Raw genomic sequence first — 15,122 nt, 5'->3', positions numbered from 1 at the left:
CTTTCCATTTTGGGTTCTGGATTTATCCCTAGTTGCATGCTGTTTACAATAACTTGTCCTCTGGCACTGGCCCTCCCTAAAGTGTTGAGAGAGGGGTTACCTTTCCTGTTTGGGACTGGGAGTTAGTCCTATCAGAGTGACTCCCTACATTGTGGACTGCGCTTCTGGTGCTCCCACTCATGCTGTTTAACACTAGGGAGTACACAGCTACGCTAATGCATACACTTAGTCCAGGTTGCATGGGGGGCCATGTAGAGAGGACTACCGCAGTGTGGGGATGGAACTGGGATGGATACAGCAGTCCCTTAGGCAGGTTAACCCTTGGTTGTTCCTCATGCAATGAAAGGCAGGGTTAGCAATGCCCTGTTACTCACCACAGACAACTAAGTTGTGGGCACAAGATTAAATGCTCTTTTTGTTCCATATGTTTTATAAGATGCTTTGTGATTTTACAATATTATGTTTACTGTTCGTTATAATGCGTGCTGGGGGCTCCAATCCTTGGCTGTGTTTAACATAGGGCTGCAACTAACAATTATTTTCATAATACATTAGTTGGCCAATTATTGTTTCGATTAATGGATTAATCGGTTAATAACCTTTAAAAAAAAAAAGTGGGTCAAATTGATGTTCGTTTTCAACCACAGCGACTGGAAAATTTGGAAATAATAGAAAACGTCTTAGTCAAAGGAATTTTCAGACAGTGTATGTGGTTTTCGTTCAGAAATTACATTCATTTTAAAAACAGAATGTTAAAAACAAGTGAAAATTTCAAACTAAATTCTTTCATTTAGCGAATGTACAAAGATTTTTCGTCTGAATATTCTCATCTGAAAATTGATCTGTGTGGCAAGTATAAGGCTCAGTACACACCTATGCAGTTTGCTTTTGATCTGTTTCTGCAGTGCTTTTTGCTGTACGTTTTGATTTTTGCGCACGTGATTTTACTGCAATTTGCATTTTTGCCTTTTTTTTGGGCATATTAAAAAATACAAATTGCTGAAAAAAATGCATTACATGCTTTTCTGCAGCTTCTCTATTGAAGTGTATTGAACCAATAAAGCACCATTTTGCATTAAAAGTCCCTGACCCTTTCAGATTGTGTCCCATAGGAAACCATGTAAATGAACTGTAGTGCAATTTCTGCAAAAAGCACCAATACATAGATGTGAACCAGGTCTAAGATGTTTACTAACATAATGGGGTTAAAAAAACTAAAATTAGCCCTTTTATAGTATAAAAAAGCAGATAATCACTACTGTAAGGGGTTAATTTTTTTTTACTGTAGAACTGTGAAATATTTACAGTAGTGATTATTTGCTCTTTTTGTACTATAAAGGGCTCATTTTAGTTTTTTTAAACCCCATTATGTTACTGGCCAATTAATCGATTATGAAAATGGTAATCGATTTAATTTCATAATCTATTAGTTGTCGATTAATCGATTAGTTGTTTCAGCCCTAGTTTAACCACTCCCCCCCCCCCCCCTTAGACCTGCGCTCAGATGGCCCCTTGACCGACCTCTGAGTGGTTTAGTGTTTTTTTCACTTGCTGCCCTAGCCGGGGCAGTTACCTTAAGTTTTTCCTCTTTACTCCTTGTCCCCTCTCTGCCCCCTGTCCCCCCCCCCCCTCCCGAGTTAGTCTTGAGATTGATTCCCTGTGTTTGGTGTTTTTTAAATGCTAAGGGACTTATTGCGCCAGAGAAGAGACGTATGCTGTTGCATGACCTGAAAAGGATGGTTGCAGATGTTGAATTTCTACAGAAGACACATTTTAGAGATGAAAATGCTTAGCCTTAGCCAGGGGGATGGTAGCATGGTAAGAGCAAAGTCCAATGCAGTCTCCATTATGATTTATGGGGACCCATGGACGTGCTTGGACATTCTCGTAGATGCTGGAGGCCGCTTCCTGTTCCCTAGTGTCAAGGTAACCTTCGCCACTTACTATGCTCCTAACGCGCAACAGGACCTCTTTCTTAAAAACACCCTGGATGAGCATTTGGAATTTGCGGAGGGCCAGTTGATCCCGGGTGGTGACCTCAATGTCCCTCTAGTACCTAGTACCTCCTCTGGTTTTTCTTCAATTCCTCCTTGAACTCAATTGGTGTTTGTATGAAGACTTTTGCACTCTTGGAGCGAGACTGTACTTTTTTTTTTTTTTTTTTTATTATTATTCCCCATAGCCAGCTACACTCGGTTGTTGCAGCCTCAATTGGGCCGATTACCTGGTCGGACCATGCACCGATTATTTATTGATATACATGGCTAAAGCATCTCTACAAAGAGGTCGGAGATACGTTTTTGAATTCAGCAATAAATGTTCCAAGCGACCACCACTTGAACACGTGCAGTCAGGTCCATAAATATTGGGACAGCAAAACAAAAACACTCCTGCGCATAAGCGGAACACCAGACCGGCTTTGGATAAACGGATGCTGGCCTCAAGGGTGGGGAACCCTAAAAGTCAAAAACAGAGGGCGCACCGGCCTTGTGCATTATCCTTTAGGTATGTGTTTATTGAAGAAATAAAACGGAAAACTACTCCAAAAATGATCGTATAAAATCTTGCAGTAAGACAGTACTGCTGAAGGAGAGCCCACTACTGAGCTCTGAAGAAGAGGGTTGGTCCCCTCGAAACGTGTCAGCGGGTGGTAAGTGGTGCGACCTTTGGAGAGTCCCGTTCGTCTAGTATTGGGTGCTACTATTTTATGACTACTTGTACTGCCTTACTGCAACATTTTATATGCTCGTTTGTGAGTAGTTTTCTGTTTCAGTTCTTCAATAAACACGTACCTAAAGGATAATGCACAAGGCCAGTGCACCCTTTTTCTCTTCTCCATAAATATTGGGACATCGACACAATTCTAATCTTTTTGGCTTTGTGCTTTTAACTGCAGACTTTCAGCTTTAATTTGAGGGTAGGCATTACAACAGTTTGTATATGTGCCTCACACTTTTTTAAGGGACCCAAAGTAATGGGATAGATTAACAATCATCCATCAAACTTTCACTTTTTAATACTTGGTTGCAAATCCTTTGCAGTCAATTACAGCCTGAAGTCTGGAACGCATAGACATCACCAGATGCTGGGTTTCATCCCTGGGGATGCTCTGCCAGGCCTCTACTGCAACTGTCTTCAGTTCCTGCTTGTTCTTGGGGCATTTTCCCTTCAGTTTTGTCTTCAGCAAGTGAAATGCATGCTCAATCAGATTCAGGTCAGGTGATTGACTTGGCCATTGCATAACATTCCACTTCTTTCCCTTAAAAAAACTCTTTGGTTGCTTTCGCAGTATGCTTCGGTTCATTGTCCATCTGCACTGTGAAGCGCTGTCCAATGAGTTCTGAAGCATTTTGCTGAATATGAGCAGATATTGCCCGAAATACTTCAGAACTCATCCTGCTGCTTTTGTCAGCAGTCACATCATCAATAAATACAAGAGAACCAGTTCCATTGGCAGCCATACATGCCCACACCATGACACTACCACCACCATGCTTCACTGATAAGGTGGTATGCTTTGGATCATGAGCAGGTCCTTTCCTTCTCCATACTCTTCTCATCACTCTGGTACAAGTTGATCTTGGTCTCCTCTGTCCATAGGATGTTGTTCCAGAACTATGAAGGCTTTTTTGGATGCTGTTTGGCAAACTCTAATCTGGCCTTCCTGTTTTTGAGGCTCACCAATGGTTTACATCTTGTGGTGAATCCTCTGTATTCACTCTGGTGAAGTCTTCTCTTGATTGTTGACTTTGACACACATACACCTACCTCCTGCAGTGTGTTCTTGATCTGGCCAACTGTTATGAAGGATGTTTTCTTCACCAGGGAAATAATTCTTTAGTCATCCACCATAGTTCAGCTCACCGTTGCGTTCTTTCTTTTTAAGGATGTTCCAAACAGTTGATGTGGCCACACCTAATGTTTTTGCTATCTCTCTGATGGGTTTATTTTTGTTTTTTCAGCCTAATGATGGCTTGCTCACTGATAGTGACAGCTCTTTGGATCTCATATTGAGAGTTGACAGCAACAGATTCCAAATGCAAATAGCACACTTGAAAGTAACTCTGGACCTTTTATCTGCTCCTTGTAAATGGGATAATGAGGTAATAAAACACATCAGGCCATGGAACAGCTGAGCAGCCAATTGTTTCATTACTTTTGGTTCCTTAAAAAATGGGAGGCACATATATAAACTGTTTGTAATTCCTACACCGTTCACCTGGCTTTCTGCTCCCCTACTTGGCGAAATGGGAATCAGATCTGAGTAGAACATTTACGAAGACGCAACAAACTAACATAACCCGATTTGCCTTAGGGTCCGTTCACACAGGGGCAACACGACTTACAACACGACTTTAAGTCGCCCCAGGCCAGGCGACTTTTGCCGTGGCCAATCAGAGAATGAGCTCTCAAGAGGGAACTCCACGCCAAATTATGAAAAAAATTTGGCATGGGTTCCCCCTCCGAGAGCATACCAGGCCCTTAGGTCTGGTATGGATTCCAAGGGGAACTCCCTACGCCAAAAAAACGGCGTGGGGGTCCCCCTCAGATTCATACCAGACCCTTATCCGAGCACGCTACTCGGCCGGCCAGGAAAGGGGGTGGGGACGAGCGTGCCTTGGGGGGTGCCTTGGGGAAGGGGGGGCCTCTTCCCGACAACCCTGGCCGTTGGTTGTCGGGGTCTGCGGGCGGGGGGCTTATCGGAATCCGGGAGCCCCCTTTAATAAGGGGGCCCCCGGATACCGGCCCCCCACCCTATGTGAATGAGTATGGGGTACAATGTACCCCTACCCATTCACCTGTAAAATAAAAGTACCAAAAAAAACACAACACAGGGTTAAAATATTTTATTGCACAGCTCCGGGGGTCTTCCGTCTTCGGGGGTCTTCTCGCCGGACTCCTCCGCTATCTTCTTGTAGCTCTTTTGCTAGCGGAGGAGTCCGGCTTTCTTCCTCGCCGCCGGCCTCTTCTCCCGACTTCGGGGGTCTTGTCCCCCTCTTCGGTTCTTCTGCCGGGCCACCGCGCCTTCTTATAGCTCTTTTACAGGCGGTGGCCCGGTCTTCTGCCGTCGCCGCCGCCTTCCGTTCTTCTCCAGGAGATGTTGCCTCGACGCTCTCTCCGGCCGGAATGCCAGGGACGCGCTCCGCTGCCACTTATATAGGGACAATGGGGCGGTGTCATATGGGTTGGTGTCACATGGTGACCCCGCCCCCTTACGATGTCACAGTCCCCATGTGACATCAACCCATGTGACCAACCCATGTGACATAAAGCCATGTGACACCGCTCCATTGTCCCTATATAAGTGGCCGCGCAGCGCGGCCCTGGCATTCCGGCCGGAGAGAGCGTCGATGCAACATCTCCTGAAGAAGAAGAAGAACGGAAGGCGACGGCGGCGACAGAAGACCGGGCCACCGCCTGTAAAAGAGCTATAAGAAGGCGCGGTGGCCCGGCAGAAGAACCGAAGAGGGGGACAAGACCCCCGAAGTCGGGAGAAGAGGCCGGCGGCGAGGAAGAAAGCCGGACTCCTCCGCTAGCAAAAGAGCTACAAGAAGATAGCGGAGGAGTCCGGCGAGAAGACCCCCGAAGACGGAAGACCCCCGGAGCTGTGCAATAAAATATTTTAACCCTGTGTTGTGTTTTTTTTTGGTACTTTTATTTTACAGTTGAATGGGTAGGGGTACATTGTACCCCATACTCATTCACATAGGGTGGGGTGCCGGTATCCGGGGGCCCCCTTATTAAAGGGGGCTCCCAGATTCCGATAAGCCCCCCGCCCGCAGACCCCGACAACCAACGGCCAGGGTTGTCGGGAAGAGGCCCTTGTCCTCATCAACATGGGGACAAGGTGCTTTGGGGTGGGGGGCCGCGCGGCCCCCCCTTCCCCAAGGCACCCCCCCATGTTGAGGGCACGCGGCCTGGTACGGCTCAGGAGGGGGGGCGCACGCTCGTCCCCACCCCCTTTCCTGGCCGGCCGGGTAGCGCGCTCGGATAAGGGTCTGGTATGAATCTGGAGGGGACCCCCACGCCGTTTTTTGGGCGTAGGGAGTTCCCCTTGGAATTCATACCAGACCTAAGGGCCTGGTATGCTCTCGGAGGGGGAACCCATGCCAAATTTTTTTCATAAATTTGGCGTGGAGTGCCCTCTTGAGAGCTGATAATTCTGTCAGAGTCGCCTCCGTATAAACGGAGATCCGACTTGGAGGCGACCTCCATTGAAATCAATGGGTACCAGTCAGTGCCAGTCATATGTGTGTGCCACCTATCAGTCAGTGCCACCTATCGGTACCCAGCCATCAGTATGTGCCACCTATCAGTGCTCATCACTCTGTGCCATCTATCAGTGCCACCCATCAGTGCATGCCACCTATCAGTGCCCATAAGTCAGTGCTGCTTACTCAGTGCCAGCCAGTCAGTGCCACCCATCAGTGCATGCCACCTATTGATGCCCATAAGTCAGTGCTGCTTACTCAGTGCCACCTATCAGTGCTCATCACTCAGTGCCAGCTTGTCAGGGTCACCTATCAGTGCTCATCAGTGTTGCATATTAGGGCTTCCTCATCAGTGCCACCTAATAGGGATCATCTCCATCTGGTGAGTAGGCTTTTTGCTTGGTGTTGGTGGAGGATTTCCCTATTCACTCAAGCATTGGAAAAGTCACCTTTACACTTAAATATATTGGATGGCCTTTTGGGCTTTTGAACTTGAGTTTTTTCATTAAGATTTTTGAGAAGGACTTTTTTCAATTGTACTTCCACATATATAATTTTTGCTCATAGCAGGTATTATATTATGTTTGCACTATTTCATTGTTGTCTATGCCCCATTGACGTGAATCCTGTGGTTTGCAATTTGCACTTTATTAGATATTGGACTATTAGCGCAGCTCACTGCACACATGTTTATCATATTGGTTTTTCAACTTTTTGAACCGGCAACTTTTTGACAATTTGCACTTTATAATTTATCAATTTGCGCAGGTAGGGAGCTACTGTTCCCCCATCACACATACTCGCATTATCAGTAATCACAGATCTTCACTTTAACGTTGGACTTCTTTAGTTGTTCTTTTATAATATCAGATTACATTAGTCTAACTTTTTTTTTATATATATACTTAGGACTGGTGCCGTGAAAATTTCATAAATGGCAGAAATATGATGCTGGTTTCAGAGGTTCGTGCTCAGCTCAGAGATCTTTGTATAAAGGTATTTCATTTTTTGTTTTTTACCCAGTCACCAATGGCCTGGTCTTTCTGAGCAACATTTAATGACTTGAGTGTAGTGTCTACCTACCTTGCACAAATACAGAAGTGCTGCTAGCTTTCACTTTTTATCACAGCATGATGTATTATTATTTCTGGGTAAATTTTAAAATGTTTAAAATTAAACTACAGGCAGATATAAAAACAATTGAATCCAGTTATGTTTTCATGTTTTACAGTTCACCAGACCTTAGATGTGTTGGCTAGATTATCTTTCTTTTTTCAGGCTTGTTTGTATTTATGTTCACACTAGTTATCTCTGGATGGCTACACTCATTAATCAATATAGTATCTATGGAGGAAGTAATGGTTGTGATAAAGGCTGAACATCAAACATGTCGGACTGTTCATCTCCATTATGTGGTGGATTGATTGGATTAGTAGTTTACAAGAAATATCAGGATGTTTGTCCTTTCTTTTAATCTTAAAGGCAGTGACAAGGGCATTGTATTTTTCACAACATTATTTTCTGAACAAATGTTTTTAGCCGAAAAAATAAAAATAAAGCAGCCACCAACCCTCTCAGCAGGGATAAAAACAGTTTTACTGTTTTACTACAATATAGTTGTATGCGGATGTAGATTGTATTTTGGCTGAATCTGTGAACTCTTTTTAAGAGAGATTTTTCTTTACAGTTTTATAGAAGAGACATACTGTAGAAATACATGTGAAACAAAGACAACAAGCTTGTACAGTGCCTTGAAAAAGTATTCATACTCCTTGAAATTTTCCACATTTTGTCATGTTACAACCAAAAATTTAAATTTATTCTATTGGGATTTTACGTGATAGATCAACACAAATGGCACATAATTATGAAGTGGTCGGAAAATGATAAATGGTTTTCTAATTTCTTTACAATTAAATATGTGAAAAGTGTGGCGTGTATTTGTATTCAGCCCCCCTGAGTCAATGCTTTGTAGAACAACCTTTTGCGGCAATTACAGCTGCAAGTCTATTTGGATATGTCTACCAGCTTTGCACATCTAGAAAGTGACATTTTTGCCCATTTAACTCTGCAAAATAGCTCAGGCTCTGTCAGACTGAATGGAGAGCATCTGTGAACGGGTATTTTCAAGTCTTGCCACAGATTCTCAATTGGATTTAGCTCTGGACTTTGACTGGGCCATTCTAAAGCCTCATACACATGAGCGGACTTGAAACACTTTTCTGTGGATTTTTTCTCCAAAGGGCGTTGGATGTGAACTTGGTATGCTTACACACGGCAGGACTTTTTTAGCCAACTTTCTCCAGATCACGTGGTTTTTCAGCTCTTTACCGCCACCCTTTGGTCAGCTTCTGTATTGTTGTCTGATCTTTTGCATTGGTTTTGAGCATGCATGTTTGTACTTTGGACTAAAGTCTTATGGACTAGTGTGCACACAATAGGATTTTGCACCATAGGACTTTTGTTGCCGGAAAGTTTGTCTGTTTGCACAGCGAACATTTTGTCCAATGAAAACCAAAAAAATTTGTCCAATGGAGCGTACACACGGTCAGATTTTTCCTTAAAACAGGTAATTTGCATGTTTGTTGTCAAAAAGTCTAATCGTGTGTATGGGCCTTTACACATGAATATGCTTTAATCTAAACCATTCCATTGTAGCTCTGGCTATATGTTTAGGTTTTTTGTCCTGCTGGGAGGTGAACCTCTGCCCTAGTTTCTTTGCAGGCTCAAACAGGTTTTCTTCTAAGATTGCCCTGTACTTGGCTCCATCCATCTTCCCATCAACTCTGATCAGCTTCCCTGTCACTGCTGAAGAAAAGCATCCCCACAACATGATGCTACCACCACCATGTTTCACTGTGGGGATGGTGTATTCAGGGTTATGTACAGTGTTAGTTTTCTGCCACACATAGCATTTTGCTTTTAGGCCAAAAAGTAAAATGTTGGTCTCATCTGACCAGAGCACCTTCTTCCACAGGTTTGCTGTGTCCCTCACATGGCTTCTCGCAAACTGCAAACAGGACTTACAATGGCTTTCTTCTTGCCACTCTTCCTTAAAGGCCAGATTTGTGGAGTGAACGACTAATGCCCCATAGACATGATCAGACTTTCCGACAACAAAACTGTGGATTTTTGTTTGAAGGATGTTGGCTCCAACTTGTCTTGCATGCACACGACACAGTCACACAAATGTGGCCAACAATTATGAACGTGGTGACGTACAAGACGTACAACGAGCCGAGAAAAAGGAATTTCAATAGCCAGTGCGGCTCCTTCTGCTTAATTCCGAGCATGTGTTAACTTTTGTGTGTCAGACTTGTGTACACACGATCAGAAATTCCAACAACAAAGTTTTGTTGGTGGAAAATTTGAGAACCTGCTAGCCAACATTTGTTGACGGAAAGTCTGACGACAAATGTTCAATGGAGCATGCACACGGTCAGACTTTCAGCCAACACGCTCACATCCAACATTTGTTGGAAAATCCGATTGTGTGTACGGAGCATAATAGTTGTCCTGTAGACAGATTCTCCCACTTCCAGAGTTACCATGGGCCTCTTTGCAGCTTCCCTGATTCATGCTATCCTTGCCCGGCCTGTCAGTTTAGGTGGACGGACATGGTTTAATAGATTTGCAGTTGTGCCATTACTCTCCATTTTTAGACGATGGATTGAACAGTGCTCCGTAATATATGTTCAAAGATTGGGATATTTTTTTTTTTTTTATAACATAACCCTTTAAACTTCTCTACAACTTTATCCCTGACCGGTCTGGTGTGTTCTTGGCCTTCATGATGCTGTTTGTTCACTAAGGTTCTCTAACAATCCTCTGAGGGCTTCACAGAACAGCTGTATTTATACTGAGATTAAATGAAACACAAGTGGACTCTATTTACAAATTAGGTGACTTCTGAAGGCAAATGGTTACACTAGATTTTAGTTAGGGGTATCAAGGTAATTGGGGCCGAATACAAATGCATGACACAGTTTTCACATGTTTATTTGTAAAAGGTTTTGAAAACCAATAATCATTTTCCTTCCACTTCACAATTATGTGCCACTAAAATACATTTCTGTTTTTGGTTGTAACATGACAAAATGTGTAAAATTTCAAGGGGTATGAATACTTTTTCAAGACACTGTATTTTGACATCTCAATGTAGATCAACCCTGCTTTTACATTCATATACTCTTTAATTTGCAGATGTCCATGCCATTAGAGTCCTCGAGGACAGACTCGCGCAACATCCGACAGTGCTTAGCCCATGGCCTATTCATGAATGCTGCTGAAGTGCAACCAGATGGAACATATACAACTGTGGAGACACATCAACCTGTTGCTATACATCCGTCGTCTGTCCTTTTTCACTGTAAACCAGCCTGTGTGATTTACAATGAGCTTCTTCACACATCTAAGTGCTATATGAGAGACATGTGCGTGGTGGATCCTGATTGGCTCTTTGAAGCTGCTCCAGAATATTTCAGGAGAAAATTAAAATCTGCTAAAAATTAAGTCACTTCAGAACTTGTTCTGTTAGATGGTGTAGAACTGGATTGTGGAACAGCTAATTGATCCTAAATGACTGGATCTTAGCAAACCTAAACTTTATGTATACAAATCGGATTTACTTGACTGAGGTCACATGCTGGGCATATCTATAGCTGGAAAACACTTTTAAATTGTTCATTGTACAACGTACATGTATCACTGTATCATTCTTGTGTGAATCTTTTATATGTGTTAGATAATCAATTAGATTGTGTCTTTGCAGATGCTTGTAAATTCGATTTACAATCTACTGCAGGAGTGTATATCAATGGCTGAATTCTATAAATCAAAATGATTTAAAGTGTAACATTTCTTAGGTTTCTTTACTGTGAAGAAATGGCATTGCATTTTAAGGATAAGTTCACTTAAAAATAAAATAAATGCACATTTTTTTTGCAGGTAAAAAAATGTGCATTTATTTTCTTTTGTAGGATCGCAGGTTAAATCCTGCAGAATTTTCAGAGTGCCTGTGTGCCCGTACATCACTTACTGGCAAGCAGATACACTGACTGGAAGAATCCGTGAACTACCACAGCACTCCACAGTGCCGTGGCAGTTCATTGAGAACTACAAGTTGACAGCCACAAAGGATGTCAGGGCTTGTAGTTCATTCTCACACACAGAGCTTTGTGAATGAATAACGCAGCCACGTGGGCGGAGCCCCGCACGGCCGTGCTAATTTAAAAAAGTGACAGCTAGTACGGGGAACTTCTCCGGGGCTGCAGCATTGTTTACATGTTCCACCATAAAAATGGGTGAAACATGTAACATGTTGCCAAAGGTGAGCTTCTCCTTTTTTAATATACCGGTACCAGAATTGAAACTTAATAGAGAAAGCTTCTTCTAGTGAATCTTGTTGGGCAGTAACCAATACTGATTTGGATTAGATAAAGCGGAACTAAAAGTATTATATTTGCCTTCTCTTGAGGTCTCTTGTCCAGGTCTCTTGCTGGCACTCTTCTCCCTGGGTGCTGGTCGTTTGGCATATACATTGGCCAGTACAGGAGGCAGTCATCCTGGCACACAGGGACCATGCCAGCGATATAAGCTGAGATACGCTTTCGCAGCTCAGTTTACATGCCACAGGAGTCTGTGAACAGGCAGGTAGGTGTGTGCTTTATTGCAAAAAAGACATTGCGTGTCTCTGTGATAAAGGTCTGCCTGCTCGCAGCCTGTTAGAAAATGAGTTCAGTTCCTTTTTTTGTTACCATATACAAGAATTTTTGTCTTTGGTTATGACTTTCGTGTATACCAAGCCGTATATCCTTTTTGTAAGTTCTATGCTGAGTTCATGCTTGCGTGAAATCAGCAGTGCAATATATTAACCGCTTAGCTTTTAAATGATAGCTATGTTAGTATCGCACTTGATGTTTAGTTGTAGTGGGAAAAAAAGTTTCAGTGTTGTACATATTCTGTAAATATTTTGCTCTTAAAAGTTGCAGAAACGTCAGTTGTTTTGTTGGCTGCATTTTTGAAAGCTGAAGTATGGGAAAATGGCTATAAATTCACTCTTGAGGCTGGGTTTACACTGGTGCAAACAGACATCACATGTGATTCGCACTGCATTGCTGTGTAGATCGCATACAATGTTTGTATGGCTGAAATTGTATTACATTCGACCCAAAATGGTGCAGGACCCTTTTTCTTTTGGTCCGCACTGGAATCGGATTGCATAGGTCAGTCTTTCTCAACCTTTTCAACACAGAGGAACCCTTGAAATAGTTCTCCAGTCTCGGGGATCCCCTGCTAAAAATTAAAAATCTACAACTCATGATACATTAGTGTGATGGTCAGTGGGAAGAATGGTCCTTACACTTTTGGCCATTGGGAAGAATGACCTCCTTACAGATAGTTAAAAAGAATTTATCTGAGAGGCAGAAATTGCCCAATGCTGAAGGAACCCCTAGCAACCTCTGGAGGAACCCTAGGGTTCCACGGCACCCTGGTTGAGAATCGGTGGCATAGGTGTTCACACACAGGATCTGATCCCTGTACCATTTGACAGTTGGCACTGTGGTGTGAACTGCCTGTGAGTGATATGCAATGCGGAAACCCGCACAGGAATCACGCTGATTCCCACATCGAATATATGTGTGAGCCGGGACTTAAAGCGGAGTTCCACCCAAAAGTGAAACTTCCACTCATTTGTCTCCTCCCCACTCTCCAGGTACCCTTCCTCATTTCCAGGAGACCGCACTAAGACAAATTACGTCAGCAGCTCGGCTCCCTCCTCCTTCCCTCGCCGCCAGGCCAGTAGGAGAGCGCAGCGGTGCCTCGCGCATGCACAGTTGGCACCCGGTGTGAAGCTGTAATGTTTCACTACCGGGTTCCATTAGGCTGGATTCACAGCTATGCATTTTGTGTGCTTTTTGTATTTTGCAGATTTGCACTACAGATCATGTTCTATAGGAAACCATGGTGAATGGACTGTATTGCAAATCTGCAAAATGCAAAGAGCACTAAAACTGCATAGGTGTGAATCCAGCCTTACTGGCAATGGCAGCACCCGACAGATGATGGAAAAGGGCTACATTGCCGATATCGCTGCACTCCAGGACAGGTAAGTTTCTGATTATTAAAAGTTATCAGATGCAGTATGTGTAGCTGCTGACTTTTAATTTTTGCTGGAGTGGGCCGACCTACGCTTTAAAAACATGTATGTGAATTGTCTCAGCTATATGTAATTATAAAGTATATAATAAACTGAGATGATTTGCAATTTTTTTCAGCCACTCTTGTGAGCCAAGCATGCCTGCCAGACAACATAGCCAGGTCACTGACCTCTCTTCCCCGTTCTGGCCAAGTAAGTATTGTTTGCTCATGGACTCACACCCAGCCTAGCAAGAATAACACTGACGTGAACATCCACCTGCTTGCGCCTTCTGTCAGCAAGATCACAGTGTATTGCAGTAGAACCCAGTTTGCTCACGCTACTGGTTCTCCTTATGTTGTGCAGGGCATTTCAGGAAGCTAATATAGCATAACATGTACTGATTTATTTAATAATTTATGTTTTTAATGTCCAAATAACAAGAACAAATTAATTTTTTTCTATATCTGCCTATAATTCTACTTTAAGTTGTTTTGACATATATAAAGAGGCAGGCATACTTATTTCCTTTATTATGCGCAGCTGCTATGTTAGATGCTATGGAAATTAAAAGTTGCTTGAGGAAAAGGGACCACTAATCGTATTGCCCAGTGCAAGACCCACTAACGGGTAACTGGTATGTTTTATTCTTTATAATGTAAATGAAATGGTTCTAGAGTATTGCAATTTTAGCCTGAATTATTAACACACAATTTTGAACATATACATTAAAACCATTGGTGACTTTCTATTTTATATAGTGTGCTCTGTAAGAGGTAATGGGTCACAAACTGGTGTTTACAAGATGATCGCTTGTTGTAGCTAACCTGCAGTTGCACGGCTTGTAAAGCACGGTGTAACAAAACTTTATACATGATTTTATTTATCTCTCTTAGGTGCAATCTTTTTAAATCTGACCTCTTATTAGCGATTCAGTTGTATGTCATTTTTAGGCGAATCAAATATTTCTAAAGAGAGTATGTGTGCCTTGTAATGCAGAAAAGCCAGATCATTAGGACTGCTCAGGGATGAATGTTGGATTATACAACAATGCAAGTTCCTGGTATGAATAATAGAATACTTCTGTTATGTGGTATATTAACTATCAATAATATGTATACATATTCATTTTGCTATTGTGCTTTTGAACATTGAATATAAATTGTTCTTTATTCGGTTTTAGGATCCTTTCACAGTTTACTAGGTGCAATATAAAAAAATGTGCTGCTATAATATAGGCAAGTGTAAAATGAAGGTTAAAGTGCTGTCTTCTAGACTTAGGTAAATTACATGCAGCATGAAATCAATGGTTTGAGAAATGTATTAGTATACAAATACAGGAAATGCTGCAGTATATATTTTTTTGTTATATATATATATATTGGACTAAAATAAAGGTTTTGTTTTTATATATAGTTAACGGGGTTGTTGTTACTTTACACCTGATGAATATATTACTGACATGTTGCTATAATTGTCATTGGCATTTTTTTTAAAGTGTAGTTCCAGGTAGCTCTGTATAAACAGCACACTCCATGCAGTCCCCATACACTCTCCTGTGTACACACAGCACACTCCATGCAGTGCCCATATACTTTCCTATATACACACAGCATACTCCATGCAGTCCCCATACACTCTCCTATATACACATAGCACACTCCATGCAGTGAATGAACGAGTGACTTGTATAGCGCTACCTATGCGAACTGAATCGCCTTGGGGCGCTTTCTTGCCACCAGAGTCCATCTGCGGCTTTGCATGGTCCTTTA

General features: G+C 42.6%; 1 protein-coding gene across 1 annotated transcript in view; it reads left to right on the top strand.

The window, feature by feature from the left end:
* DHX33 (DEAH-box helicase 33) overlaps positions 1–14,765 on the top strand; it is a 51,560-nt gene extending 36,795 nt beyond the window's left edge. The window contains exons 11-12 of the mRNA XM_077482340.1: positions 7,122–7,208; positions 10,416–14,765. Coding sequence (XP_077338466.1) covers positions 7,122–7,208; positions 10,416–10,724 — 396 coding nt within the window. The 3' untranslated portion in view covers positions 10,725–14,765. The remainder of the gene's footprint in view (positions 1–7,121; positions 7,209–10,415) is intronic.
* Positions 14,766–15,122: the final 357 nt, after the last annotated feature.

The sequence above is a fragment of the Lithobates pipiens genome, unplaced genomic scaffold (genome assembly GCF_037356315.1).
Source record: "Lithobates pipiens isolate NorthernLeopardFrog02 unplaced genomic scaffold, aLitPip1_a1.2 Scaffold_16, whole genome shotgun sequence".
Taxonomy (NCBI): domain Eukaryota; kingdom Metazoa; phylum Chordata; class Amphibia; order Anura; family Ranidae; genus Lithobates; species Lithobates pipiens.
This window is presented reverse-complemented; position numbering and strand designations above follow the sequence as displayed.